Source organism: Phragmites australis, chromosome 6 (assembly GCF_958298935.1).
Source record: "Phragmites australis chromosome 6, lpPhrAust1.1, whole genome shotgun sequence".
NCBI classification, from domain to species: domain Eukaryota; kingdom Viridiplantae; phylum Streptophyta; class Magnoliopsida; order Poales; family Poaceae; genus Phragmites; species Phragmites australis.
In genome coordinates, this window is record NC_084926.1 from 40650553 (window position 1) to 40665780 (window position 15228).

At 40.8% G+C, this 15228-nt stretch overlaps 1 protein-coding gene across 1 annotated transcript; it reads left to right on the forward strand.

The window, feature by feature from the left end:
• The first annotated feature begins 7039 nt into the window (after positions 1-7039).
• On the forward strand, positions 7040-12111 carry LOC133923234 (uncharacterized). The gene is made up of 3 exons (XM_062368653.1): positions 7040-7129; positions 7351-7560; positions 11950-12111. Exons 1-3 carry the CDS (start codon positions 7040-7042, stop codon positions 12109-12111), a joined length of 462 nt encoding a protein of 153 aa, XP_062224637.1.
• The last annotated feature ends 3117 nt before the right edge of the window (positions 12112-15228 follow it).

The following is a 15228-nucleotide window of genomic DNA, read 5'->3' on the forward strand; positions in this document are numbered from 1 at the left end:
TACGTTGTGATGAAAATGAAGGGCGAATCGTTAAGATAAAGTAGCTAAATTATATTAATTACTATTTATGAATTTGTTTTAAATACAATTATACCTCACTTATGTAATGGAAGCTCCAATTTATAGTTACAGTGAAAGATGTCTTTATTATTGAGCATATTGATTTTTTATTTTTAATGAATTAGCAATAGCACGAGCACTATTGCTATGTATTACTATTTTTTATTTTTAATGAATTAGCAATAGCACTTACATATTGCTATTGCATAATACATGATTTACATTAGCTATAGTTATGAGCATATTTATTTTCAAATTTTAATTATTTAAAATATTTATCGATGAAATTAAGATATATAGCAAGCTCCAATATAGAAACTTAGGTATGAACATATTTATTTTAATTTTTATTGAATTAGAAAATTGAACCATGAAATTTAAGTATATACAAAATTTAATTTTGGTATTTAGGAAGTTCAAATTTAAATAAATATGTATTAGGATTTTATGTCAACAGAATGTTAATAATTATAGATAGTACAAACTCAACTAAAAACACTTGAGTAGCACAGTGGTTTAATTGTTTAGTCTTACTTGGGGCAGGTCATGGATTCAAGTCTCGGCGCGCTGCACAGCTAAATCAAAAATTTTGCACCCTGAACCTACAGTGAAAGGTGTTTCACTGCCGGTGAACATATTCGACTGACAGTAAAAGTTGTTTCACTGTCGGTAGATTTATTGGGTCGACAGTGAAATATGTTTCACTGCCGGTTGTCCTATTGAGCCGGTAGTGAAGATCACCTTTCATTGTTGGTCATCATATTGAGCCAGCTGTGAAAGTCCTCCCATATAAAAGTGCTCGATGCCTGCGCCCTCTGACACATAGAAATTTTTTCCCCTTCCTAGCCTGTGCCCTCCGCCGAATCACCTCCCAACGCTGAGGAGCCCGTGCTGCCATGCCCTACGCCATTGTCACCGAGGACCACCACTCTGACACCGAGCTCGTGCTTCCGTGCACTGCACCCTCGTCCACCGCCACCATCGCCAAGGAGCTCGCTGCCTCCACCCTGATGAGCACCCCGACGCCGAGGAGCCTGTGCTGTCATGCCCTGCGCCCTCGTCCACCACCGTCGTCACCATGGACCACCACGCCAATGTCGAGGTAGGCCTCCCGGCTCCACCTCCGTCTCCTTCCCCCCTCCAATTCCTAAGGTTTAGGCACAAGTTCATACTCATTCATGGTCGGCTGCTTGTGTGTTCAAATGATAAGAACAGATACTTGTGTGCTTGTCCTTTTGTGTGTTAAAATGATAAGAACAGATGCTGCTTGTGGTCCTTTTGTGTATTCAAATGATAAGAACAGATGCTGCTTATGGTCTTATGGTGTATTCAAATGATCAGAATAGATATGTTGCCTTGATCCTTGTGTGTGTTCAAATATTAAGAACAGATGCTGCCTCGGTCCTTTTGTGTGTTCAAATGATAAGACATATGCTGCTTGTGGTCCTTTTGTGTGTTCAAATGATAATAACTGATACTGCCTTGATCTTTTTGTGTGTTCAAATGATAAGAACAGATGATGGTTGACTGGTCGTGATCATTTTGTGTTCAAATGATAAGAACAGATGCTGCTTGTGGTTCTTTTATGTGTTGAAATGATAAGAACAGATACTACCTTGGTCCTTGCTGGTCTGTATCTGTATATCAAGATATATTTCTTGTGTTGTTTTTACAGTGGGCTACCTATTATAATTTGATCTCTGGATGGTGTGCTGGTGTAAGTTTAAAGATTGATTAGCATATCAAATTCTGGATAAGGAAGTTGATTTATCCTTTTTGTTCTGTTATTACTTGTTTGAATCCTATTGTTTAATCTCTATTTCTGTCTCGGCAGAAAATTGCTTGTCCTCTGATTTGGTACAACAGCACTGTCCATGATAATATTGTGTGATTTTTTAGAATTCTATCTAGGTTCTAATAACTAGATGAGAACTTAGTAAATTGTACAGTCGTTGATGTACTTAGTAGAACAATTAGAGGGCAGAACCTTGATTGTCCTGGGACTAATTGCTATTCATTTTCTGAGAGCACTTTTATACACCTATTGTCCAGTCCTTGCTGTACACATGTCATCAAAAATTCTTGATTATGAATTGCTGTCATTTCTTATTATCACATTATTATTTACAACATTTGTATCTTGGCCTTATTAGGTTCACATAATAGTAGAAGAAGAAGGATTTATCCAAATTGTTGTCAATGTCCTTTATCTTCTGCTATAGCTACTGAGGCTGTATTTCTTTTTTACTCCTGTTACATGTTGTATTAAAAATTACACTATTTTCATACTTGTTTTTCTTTTTGCAAATGATGAAATTGGAGACCATACGTATGACTGCAAAGCTTGACTGAGGTGGTTATTACATATGCACCTTGCACGTCTTTTCACTATTCTAGTCAAGCTTGCAGTCGTATATAATTATCTCCATAATCTGATGCTAATGCTATTTTTATACTTGTTTGACATACTTTTTAGTGTTAGTGTGGTTTGTAGTATATCATTTTTTTGAGTTAATGGATTCAAATAAGCATGTTACAAAGGATACAAGTCCAAATAAGAAGCTGTTGTGGCATACAACAGTCAAGTCATCCAGGCCAAGCTAAAACTGGTTACCTTTGAAAATAAGGAGAAGAAATTTGATTTCACGTGTAAAGATGTCATAATTCTAGTTCTTGTTGTAATCATTGTTTTGCTATGTAAGATGATGTGACTTGTAAGGTCAATGTGTCACTTGTCAGTACCTTTGTGCATATTTATGTCTATTTTGCTACGTAAGATATGACTTTTTTTTGTTAAATGTGGTCATAATAATTCTTCCGTTTAGTTTGTCTAGCTTTGTATTCTTGTGACACTGTATTTGTTTGAGTCTTTGTGTGCTGTAGCTCCACATTCTACTATCCATAGTCATTTGATGTCTCTAGCATTTGGAATGCTTTGTGGTATACTTGTGAAAGCTCATTAGGATTGTATATTCATGCATTGCATGGTGTTTTATCCTTAATGTTTGCATTATCAAAGGGGAGAAAAATATGCACTAAGCCACAAAGAAAAATCTTGCATGATGAAAGGGGGGAAAATATGTGAAAAAATGCATTCCTCAAGGAGGAGTATGGGCATTTGTGTTTTTATTGGGCTCTTGAGGTTTTTAACTTGTCTCTATCTCTCTTAGAGCTTTTGTGATCTTCTTGTGCCAAGTGACATTTTCAGCTCCTTCTCAAGTTTTTGTCACTTGGATGAGCTTATCTTGTTGAATTTCTTCTAACCGAAATCTTTGTACTTTAAGGGTTATCAATGCACTCATCAAGTAGTAGATTAAGAAACCAAGTGAAAATATACCTTAGTTTTTATACGATGAGTGATTGACAAGTTTGCTGATTTGGTTTGATGATTTTTAGGATTGCAAATGCATGTAGATGTACTGCAATTATGATCATAGCTAACAAAGTTGCAGATAAAATTGAGTTAGCGTGTTTGTCTCTAAGTCCAAGAAAAATGTACACGCCGGATGATTCAACGCACTGAAAGTTGAACACGCCGGATGGTCTAGCGTTCAGACGGAGTACATGCCGGAGCATTTCAAGACAGAGGAAAAACTTGAAGTACACGTCGGATGGTCCGGCGTTGGCGTGAAGTGAACGCCGGAGCATTTCTTGCAATGAGGTTGCAAACTGGCTTTCGCAGACTTTGAACACGCCAGACTATTTCTTGCAGAGAGAATTATAGACGGAGGGCTATGCTGAGTTGCACACGTCAGATGGTCTGGCGTTCAGAAGGAGTGTGCGCTGGATCATCCAACGTTCATGATTTTTCTTAAATATGTTTTGAAATGAGGATTTTGATTTGGACTAACTGCAGGTAGAGTTATATGTTGTTAAAGATGCATGTTTGCTTGTCTCATGATGTGTAGGTGATGGATGCAACTTGGCGGCCGACGACAGGGAGATCGAGGCTAAGCGGGAAGTTTGGTGCTAGATGATTGAGGGAGCCGGGTGGAGTCAAGGGTGATCCTAGCTATGCATGTGGAGATCAAGCAAAGCATGAGAAGATGGGTTAAGATGACGTGTTAACATAGTCAAGTGAAGGGGATATCGGTGCAAGTGACAAGGCAGTCCGAGAGATTGTGAGCGAGAGAGACTTGTTGGCTGTCAAGATCGCAATACAGAGAATACGTGTCGACATCGGGATGCTTGCTTGGGGCTAGAGCAAGTGGCAGTGAGTCACACTTTGAGAAGCATGCAAGACGGTTTCACAATTTAACCTCAAAACCGTGGGTGAATGGAGTGCACGTGGTATAATCACGAAACTAACGTCGAGACAAAGCTAAGTCATGAAGGCGTCTCAATCGTCTGATGGATGGAGGAGAAAATTAACCAAAATGATTTTGGTGGTAAGTAGAAGTGTACTACAAGAGAGGGGTATTTTGGGAACAAGTAAACTTGGCATCAACGGAAGCTCATAAAGCCTATAAATAGAGGGATATGACTATTGGAGGATATGAGCAAGCTATTAGAAAGTTGTGTGATTGAGTTTTTGGAGAGGGAGAGAGGAGAGCTTAGTCTTTGTAATATGTGAGAGTTTCTTTAAGAAAAATACTTTTTAATCTGTCTAAAATAGGACTGATCTTTTGAAGAAATAAAGTGCATGTTTTATCCGATGCTCGTGTTCATCTCTTTCTTCTTTCTTTCTATTGGCTCCATTACTTTGTTGCAAGATTTTCCATTTTGGTTGCGATTTCCGTTTTGATTTTTGGGCTGAAATTTTTCCACCTTGAAAAGTTGTTCTACTTGTTGCTAGAGAAATAAAATTCGCATACATATATATATAAGGGTCTTAAATTTTCTTGCCTTTATATCATCATCTTGGAGAATTTCTTCTACCGATGATCTTTTCTTTGCTTTGAAGATTTCTTTCCTCAAGTTGCTATCTTTTGTGGCAATAATCTGTAAAATAAGTTTCAATAGAACTTAGGATTCATATACATCCACAAGAGTTATGTGCTTTTCTGGATATTTCCAGAGTAGCTTGATTCTCTCATATTTTGCTTCCGTTATTAGTTTTTGAGTCATTTGTTTCAAAAGAAATTAATAAAATACCTATTCACCCTCTTTCAGTAGTTTTTCTCAATTCTACACCATCGGTAGGCAGCACTATAATTTTGTTTTTGGGGGCCTAATGCAGGCCTGCCCACTTTACCCAGCTTGACTAGCGTCCGGTAAAAAGTGTATTGACCTAATATTACAGGCCCCCGCCCCCAAACCCCACCCAACAACAAGAAATAAATAAATAAATAACTCTGTGCCTTTTGATGTCCTTGTGTTTTAATTATATTTTAAAAAATGAAGCGTCTTTTGATCTATTTGGTGTCCAATTTATCGTGATAGCCTACCATGTTTATTTCAATTTTTGTTCACATTGTATCAGTGAGTAAATTTGTGCCTACTCTGTGACAGTAAGATTACAAGCTCATTTTTATGCTAAACTTCTCTTTATTAGGAGAAAAGTGGTAACTGGTATCGTGTAGCATAAATTGCCATCCATGACGTGTTTTCTAAGTGATATATACATAAACTTTTCCAAACATAGGCGGCCAAGTGAGTAAATTTGTCCCTGGCATGTGATGGAAAGGCTACAAGTTCCATATGGGTTCTAATATTCCCTATCTTACAGGGAAGGTTGTAAGAGGTGCAGCTTAAATTATTGTCATCCTTGGTTGTTTTCTGATTGAAAACTTTCCCTAAAAAAGCTTGCAAATGAGCAAATTTAATTTCTGCCTGGTATGTGATAATATGGCTGGCTACAAGCTCATCTGAGTTCTAGTCTTCCTATTAGCATTGCCTCCAGTTGTTTTTTGAGGATACACTTATGAGAAAGAAATGGCTACCAAATGAGCAAATTTGCGCATGTGACAATAACATTACGCGTTCATTGCGCAATTGTGCTGGAATTTGGCCATCGCACCAACATACCGGTGTAAGTACATCGATCATCTGTCAGACTGTCATGGCTGATTCGGGACTGTTGCAGCTGGCTTTTCCTACGCGACCAGAAACGTGTTACTTACTGAAATTAAAAAGCGAGTGCAACATTGCAACATCCCTCTACGCATGAATATGTTAGAACTTCGTATCAAAACACAACGGAGCAATTGAAAACCAGATGCCACCACCTGTGGCTTCATCCCTTGCAGATGAACATGCCTCTAATTGGCGTCGTCTTGACACTTCATTGGTACGTACATAGTGATCTATATGGAGTTATGGACTAGCCAAGAAAAAACTTGGACATGAATTATTGATAATCTTTATGACAGGTAATCAGTGGCGATGTTTGCTGTCTGCTACTTTTACGACCATTGTGAAATGAGACTTTTTTTTAGAACATGTGAAATGGAATCTATGAATATATTTTTTAGGCAAACGACTGGGTTGAAGGTGGGGTTCCTCACCTGCTCTTTATTTCATAGTTTCAAATTGCACGCGTCTTAAGGTTGGTCACGCCATTTCAATATATTGGAATGATCGCTCGGGTTGCGAAAGTGGTGAGCTAGATAGCAGGATTGTTAGCAGTTCTAGATAAAATAGGGTGCGGATTGTCATCGATGTCTTAGAAACATTTTGTTGTTTCTATCTTATATTTATATGTGAAATAATTAGATTTCGTCTCTGTGTAGGCGTATGTCTGAGAAGCGGCTGCAGCGGGTTCAGAACAGGTTGGAGCCGGCGCTCCGCGGCGCGCGGCTCGCGTCTGGGTGCTCGGGGCACGCCGCCAAGAACGTCGCCACCACCAGCAGACGCAGCCACGCCGGCGGGGAGCGCTCCGCATCGGCGTAGGCTGGCTCCTTCAAGCTGACCATTGCTGCGCCGTCTCGCAGGATCAAAAGCACGGTAACCACGGTGAACCAATTCGGACAAAATCCTCGTAGTGTCCCGCCGATGCGTGCTGGTTACCGTGCTTTTGATCGTGCTAGACGACGCAGGGATGGTCAGCCGCAAAGAGCTAGCCCGCGCCGATGCGGAGCGCGCCGCGCCGGCGTGGCTGCGTCTGCTGTTGGTGGCGACGTTCTTCGAGGCGTGCCCCGAGCACCCAGACGCGAGCCACGGAGCGCCGGCTCCAACCAGTTCTAAACCCGCTGCACCGGCCGCGCCCTTTGCTCCGGCTGCATCACCTACCACTCCGACCACCAACTCATCCAGGTACGCACGAAGAACGCGCGATCGTGGCAAAGATTAATTTCAAGGAGATTGAGAGGTAATCTGAGTATCTGACGCGCCTTCTGCGTGTGGGTGCAGGCCCGGAAGTCATCGGGCCACTGCGTGGTGAAGGTGACGAACGTGGCGCACCTGCTGGACCTATCGCTGGTTCAGACTTATTTGATCAATGGCGACAAGGCGGTGTTCCTCAACCCGCGGCCCATGTCGGAGCAGGGTAAGCCCGGCTACCAGAAGTGTCACCGGGGACTCCAAGATGCCGCCTGCCTCTTCTGCTCGCTCAAATGCAAGGTGAGAGATGTCGCTCGATCGCTTCGTGCTTCCTTTGTCCGGTTTCAGGTGTAGCCATGTAGGTTGTTATGCGGCGCCGTCGAGGCGAAATACGTGCAATACCAGTGTAAAAGGTGGTGACGGAGCTTTCCGTATAGAAAAGAAGTCTATGGCCGTTTGGAACACGAGAATTGTTCTTGATTTAAACGTGATCCAAATGAGGTTTAAATTTGTAATGGGTTGGAGCAGCTTGTCAGATACCGTTGTAGGGCAGATAAGAAACATGAAGGAGAGATCTCTATGTACTTTCAAGTTTTCAACTATCATGTTATATCCACGAAATGGTTGTAGACTACCTCTACATGGTGATTATAAATAGCCAGAGGCCTGTGACTAGAAACATCAATCTATATATGTTGGGCCTTGTTACGGTACACCTTTAATCTTTTAGAAGGTAAGAGATCAAATAGATCTAAGCCTTTAATTTTTATGAGGGAAAAATAATTAAAGATATAATAAAAGAAATAACTGGCTACATCCGGTTACCAATTGAGACGGTAGTCTCTCAAATCACGCGAACAGGAGCGAGAGCTCCGGTTTTTCCCAATATTTCTCCAAGATCTCCTTCCTTCCAGGCGGTTCCTCAAATCACGGAGATCAAAACGGCTCCCCGATCCGCATGCGCTCCGTTTCTGAAATTACGAGGAGAATGAAATTTCATCCGAAGGCCACCCCAACAGCCGTGGTCAGTCGTGCCGCCCTGCAGCGACGCCCGCGCCATTCCCCGGCTTCACCATCGACGGCCGCGGCTGTCCGCCGACTGTCCGCTGACGGCCACCCGAGCGCGTGCAATTAGTCGCACCACCCTGCCTGGACACCCGCGCTGGCCCCCAGCTTCGCCGTTGACGCTGACACTGTTCCCTGGCTTCAGTCGTGCCGCCGGGCACCAGGACTCTAGGGACCAGCTCTCGCCTCCGACGCCTCAGTGGGTGGTTACGCTCTTAGGCATGTGCTACTTTTTTTTAAGTACTGAAAGTTCAGAGCTTGCCATGGCTTCATATGGATTTGAAGAGAATACAAGAGTAAAAAAACATGACAAACAGGGCTTACGTAATTTGTATGCTGCTTGTGCGTTCCGCCATGGTCCATGGCTCCGAGCTTGTGACAACGGAGTGTATGCCAAAAATTGTTTCTGGGCCTGCCTCTATGAATTTGAGCACTTAAATTGTTTCTGGGCCTGCCTCTATGAATTTGAGCACTTAAATTGTTTCTGGGCCTGCCTCTATGAATTTGAGCACTTAACTGATGATCACAAGTTGCAAGAGTGGAGCACTGCAAGAAGTAAGCTTATGATTGGATCCACTCCTATCTTAATTAAATAGCCATCACATTAGGGTGGTGATGATTTAGGCATGACATGAGCACAACGCTTCACCGGAATTCTATAGGGCTCATGCGAGGATTCTTCTATTTCCCACAAAACTCATGTGTTTCCAAACACCAACACGATCATGTTTTCAAATTTGAGCGTTATCAGTACTGACTAGTAAACACCAGAAATATGTAGTTCTTCAATATGTCATAAAGTTCTGGTTGTATCATATCAGGCAGATTTTTACGATGTGAAACCTGGTTCTGGTTATATCATATCAGTCAGATTGTTACGCCTATTATGAGGCTTTTTGGCAAAGAAAAAATAACTTGTATTGTATGTTATGGGAAGTGGTCAAACTGAAGCCTAATTTATGATTTGATCTTGAACTATTGATAGTTGGTCGACCTTGTTCTAGTCTGTTCGTCTAACATACAAGATATGTTATCTTCGTTTTAGATTATTCAAACATACTAAGAGTTGGTGAGCTATCGGCCTATGCTGGTGAAAGATGGTATTTTCTTGTTTACATTATATTGTGTACACGGTTTGAAGAGAGAAATTTTAACTTGATATATCTTTTGTTGGTCTTTATGTTTGTAACTAAGCCCCAACTATGTGTATGCTCGGGAAATTTGCTGCCATATTTAGCAAGTTGAATGAGGAACAAAAATGTATTGTCAAAGGAATAAGATTTGAAAGCTTGCTTAGTATACCTGTGATGCCTATTCAATGTATTCTCCTTGAGGACCTCGCTGAAAAGTATAATAAAGTAGATATGAGCTTTACAATACACGATCATGTGGTACCTATTTCTACGTAGGATGTGTATTGCATCTTAGGTCTAGTTGACGGAAGAGATAAGAATGAAATTACTACAAAGAAAGTCGATCCTAGATAGTTTAATTTGTATAAAGGGAAAGATGATACCTCAATCACTTTCAAACGCTTGGAAGAATGAATAGCGAGCGGCGCAGCTGATGACCACTTTGCTAGAATGTTTGTGCCGACAAAGTTTTAGTATGTGTAGGTATATCAGATCTAAGAGGTGGTCTATTGAGGTGTCTAATTAGACATGTTAGAGAAAATGGAATAGATAAATGGTTGTATTATGAAGTAAGTCGTGTTCTTTAACTTAACTTAATTGTTCTTAAAGTTGTTGGTAATTAATATTGTTAGGTTGCCATGCTGATAATAACCTCATATGCAAGTATATTTAACTCTATTTTGGAAAAGAAACCAAAGCAACTGAAGCATGCAGTTTCAGCTTACCATTCTCATTGGCTATGACGTATTAGAAAAGATTGGACCCAAACTGGTTTATTCTATAAAGCAGTGGATGCTTTAACCACACATTCTGCCAGAGTTTTGTTGGATCGGATGATAACACTCTATCATGGTTTACCATTTGTTATGTGTATTTTGATTTAAAAACTGTGAAACATGTTCTTGTAGTTCTTCATTCCCATAAACACTACCAACAGTCACTGGTGGTTTTGTGCTCTCTGTCTGTCTAAGAAAGAATTTCAAATTCTTGATCCTTACAATAAGTGCATAAATTATGCAGAAGAATCAAGAGAATTGGTATATGAGGTACCACATCCTCCTGAGCCCACATGTATATCTCCCATGAGTTCTATAATAGAGAGAGCAACTAGGCATGTTCATGCCAGGACATACTCCAAGGACACGCCTCTAGAGCATGATGCCAGTTCAGTATGCTAGCAAGATATCTTTAAGCAAGTGTCACGCTATTGTAACTGTTTGGTCTAAAGTATACCTTATACGTGCTAACTTATATGTTACATTCACATGTTGCATGGTCACACATGTTCCTATCATGTGCGCGGTTACACTGAAATCTCGTGCATGTTATCGCGTGTGTGCTATATGCTATAACATTGAATAACTGAGATACCAACCATGCATGTCCATGCCAATTGCATTCGTTCAAAGTTTGTACATGTTGAATAAATGTGGTGTACAAAAATTTGAAACCACATTTGCATTGTCACGTTGGAATTTTAGAAATCTTTACACGTTCACTAAATTACATAGCACGTATCATGTAAAAAATTACAACGTGACAAAATACCACACTACATGTGTTGTACATGTGTGTGTGACTATCATCTTGATATGTATCTGCAATGTGACAAAATTGTACAAAAGATTTGCACGTATCTACAAAGATCCGGCTGGTTTCAACGTGACAAAAAATTTGTTGTCGGCTGCTATATAGGAGCAAAATCAGGGATTGATTGGTTGATTAGTTGAGCGAAATCAGGGATTGATTGGTTGATTAGTTATCTTTCTAAAAGGAAAAAATATATAATTAAATATTAAATATATAATTAAATATTTAATCTCGGCCATCACGATCTAACGAGATGGACGGTCCACGGTTATTTACGTGTACCGTAAAATTTGCCATAAATGTGTTCTTGAGTGAAATTTTTCTAATTCTAACGAGGCAACCAAAAAAATTAGCAAAAACACTTTTACTCCTCCTTTCTGCCTTCTTCCTATTTCGTCAAGGGAAAAAAAACACATATTATATTCCTTTTTTTAACTATGGTATATTCATATCTTTTCCAAAACATGCATATATTTTGTGCGTATTTCGTTAAGTAGGAAAGACAGTTTACACGATGGAGCACAAGTGAACGTTCATCAGCACTTAATGTTAAAAAAACAAAATTTAAAAAGGGCGAGCGTAGGATTCTATAGGACCTCTTGTTTGTTGTTAACCCCTAAACTTCACCGCCCGGAACTGATCGAGGCCACATTAGCTTACATTGTGTAGAATTCATGAAACCACAACATTTGCTGATCCTAGCTAATTAAGCAAGTTTTACCAATTCATTGATTTCTGCATATATAAATGACTTGAACCACTACAAATTAGCTAGGCACATTTCTGTTCTGAGTTATTCGGAGTTGTTCAGTTTGCTAGCTAGCTATATATATACGTTCGACTACTAATTGCATACAAAATATATACTTTCTGATGTGTTTCATTTTTCTTTTGTTGTTAGCTTGAAGGAATCGATGGGGATTTCAGCGAGCCATTCGCTGTCCATCCGAAAAGCGACAGCGAATCAGGAGAAGAGTCGGAGTCAGATGACGATGATTCATCCCGGCTGACCAAGTTTCGGAAGCTCGAGAACCATATCAGGGTCTGGGCAGGTTGCTGCTAGCAGGAGCGAACGTATATGGAGTGTAGGAGGTGCGGATGTAACCACACAAAAATCGAAAATCAATATTAATTCTTAAAATTTTACTATCGTACTTTTCACGATTTAAACTCCTACACTTATAGTAAGTCGCTCAGACTGATATCGAATGTAAAGTTATGCGTGAGTAAGAGGGTAACCGGTCTGGAAAGGAGGGCGCCCGGACCAGCGCCAAGCCGTAGGCTGACCCGGCAGCTGATCCGTCGTCGCCTGGCCAGCGCCGGTCGGCAGAGGAAGGAATCTCCCGAACGTTCGCCGCTCCTCTGTTGACGTCGGCGCGCGCTATCATCTATCTATCGCTTGGTTATGCAATCTCTGCAGACAGTCTGCAAATTAAGTATCTTTCCCATGGCCGAATCGTGGTCTCACTTGGATCGCCTCCTTCCGAGTTTCGCATGGCCTGAAGTGAACTAAAGGACACCAGTCGATCGTCTACTTTGGGGCCCAGGAACACGTATATTTATTTATACGGAGCCCTGAGCCAGCTGATCACGAGTTGGGAACTGGCGGCAAGTACGTACGTAGGTTACGTTGCCCTTGCCCGCACGGCAGTCAATGAGCGAGTCAGCTTCGGCATGGACACTGTCCAACCATATATGCATGACCATCTCGATCAGATAAGTTTTCCGATCGAAGAACGGTCAAGGACATATCTGAGGGCCGGTCGTACCGTACGTACGCCGCTCACGTTCACTAGTCAGCAGTTGGGTTTCCGGATAAGCTGTCGAAGGTAGATATCTCCGACGGTTTTACTTTGGATTTAGAATCTCTTTATAAAGAATTTTTTTCTCTTTAACGCTCTAACATTTTTACTTCACGATTCTCGTCACGAAGTGATTCTCAACATCATTCACTTTAGAACATGATTCTTTCTTATTTCTCTTTACGAATCTTTTTAAGTAAAGTTGTTAGAGATGAGAGAAAATAAAAGGAATAAAAACGGAAAGAGAAATTGAGAATGAGATTAAATGAAGGGAATATGGTTGGAGATAATCTTATACTGATTTGACAGTACAGCGCGCACTTACTACGTGTGTGAGACGGTCAGACGGGTGCATGGTTCAACTCGATCGATTATGAGCGGCCGTACGTCTGAAAGCGCATGCATGTCTCCTGCCTGATCGAGCGGCCGGCCCGAAGCAAATTACGTAGTATCATATCTAGAAATATTTTTTCGGATCTCATTAGTACCATCTATCTTATAATTAAATAACTAAATTAAAAAAATTAAATAAACACGTATCATTAAAAAGAAAAGAATCTTTGTAGTATACGTCGACAGTCCCAGCCGCAGCGCTGAAAAGTACTCCGTGTCCACTGCAATCGACTTCGCTGGGTCTTGGCCTCTAGAGTACGGCGCAAGGCTACCTGGTGCGTATGCGCCGATGCACCGCCGTCACATCACGAGCCCGGGGTGGGACCATGACGGGGTGGACCCGGCATGTAGTCTTCGGTGCTTGACTCCACTCGAGAGTCGTGACGGGCGTACGAGTTTTCCTACGGAAATATTCGGAGCGGAACCTTCTCCTCATGTGCCATTTTGCAAAAAGAGGTGAGCGAACAAAAAAAAAACGCTGATGCAAGCTTAGAGATTTATAGTACTCCCTCTCTACTCATAAATAAGTATCATTTTAAGTTATATATAATCAATATTTTTAAATTTTAGCAACAAATTACTATTTAGGTATTGAATTTGAATATTTAAAAATGATACAGATAGATTTATCTGGAAAATAATTTTATAATAATATAACTTTGTTATATTTATAAACATATGACATAAGAAATAGTAGTTAAAGATGAATTTTAGGAATTGTGTTGATGTCTAAATTGACACTTATTTATGATCGAAGAGAATAAAATTGTTTAGCTATCTCCAATATCTTCAAGTTAATTACCTGATTGTTTCCTAAGTGTAAGATACCTTTTGTGGTTATTATATCCATGTGTTGTTTGATTGGATGTTGATGATCCAATTGATAAAAAAAAAGTTGGCTCGAGAGCGGACTCCCGAGCGACTCGTTGGCTCGTGAGCTAGCCCAGCCAACCAGCTGCCCGAGGCCTAGTCCACGCGTGCTGCGGTTTAGGGTTCCAAGGTTCAACTTGACCAACACAACACTCGATCCCAGAGGGCAGAGGCCAGCCGCCACTCCGTTAGTAAATCCTGTGTATGAAGTAGTTAGTTTAAGATTGCATTGTATTCTTTTCCCTACATTATAGGATCGTGTGCAAAGCAGCATGTGCACGACGCATAAACTTAGGCATGCCAGAAATGGCTCGGGCGTGACCTGGTCTTTCGGATCATGCACACGCCCTGCGTGATGGTGATCATGTCCGGTTTTATCTCTTTCAAATTGTTGCATGGTTTGTGTATACACGTGCATCAAAACAACGGAAAAAGCGGTTGCTCCTGTAGCAACAAAAACTCTTGTGTTCCTATGTCGCATGAGTTCATCGCTCTATCTTGCCGTCTGACAACAGGTTGTGTCTGGTGAGGGCAGTTCTCTGACAATTGGTATCATAGTGCACACAATATTCTGTCTTGGGGTGATATCGGCACCCATTGACGGTCACTCGAGGATGCCGCCTCGTCAGCGCGCTCAACCACGCTCGCCGTCACCAGTCATCTCGCGCCGCGGCCGCACGATGGGCCGCGAGGTCATGGTACAGAAGATGTGCATAGCCTAAATTTAAAAAAATTGTCCAATCTAAGTGTTACAAGGGCAATGCATAGCTTAATTTTTTTAAAAAAAATTGGGTACACCTACACGCAATTGAAAAACACATTCCTTAGATCTTTAACTAACATAAAATATCTAGGTCATAAAGAAAGAGTAAATAATCCGAAGGTATAAAAAGATAGGGCTTATAATTAACCACTTGTGTCATGTGTGCATTCATCACCAACGCTCTTAACCCAAACTACCAGAAAACCAATTATTTTGTTTCACTAAAATAGGAAATGAAGTACCGCATGTCGATATGCTTAATTGAATAAGAAGAAAGGGGTTGAAATAAAAAAAAAATGTCCCAATCTTCCCTCCTCTGCTCTAGCTCTCTATATATACACCACCAATCCTT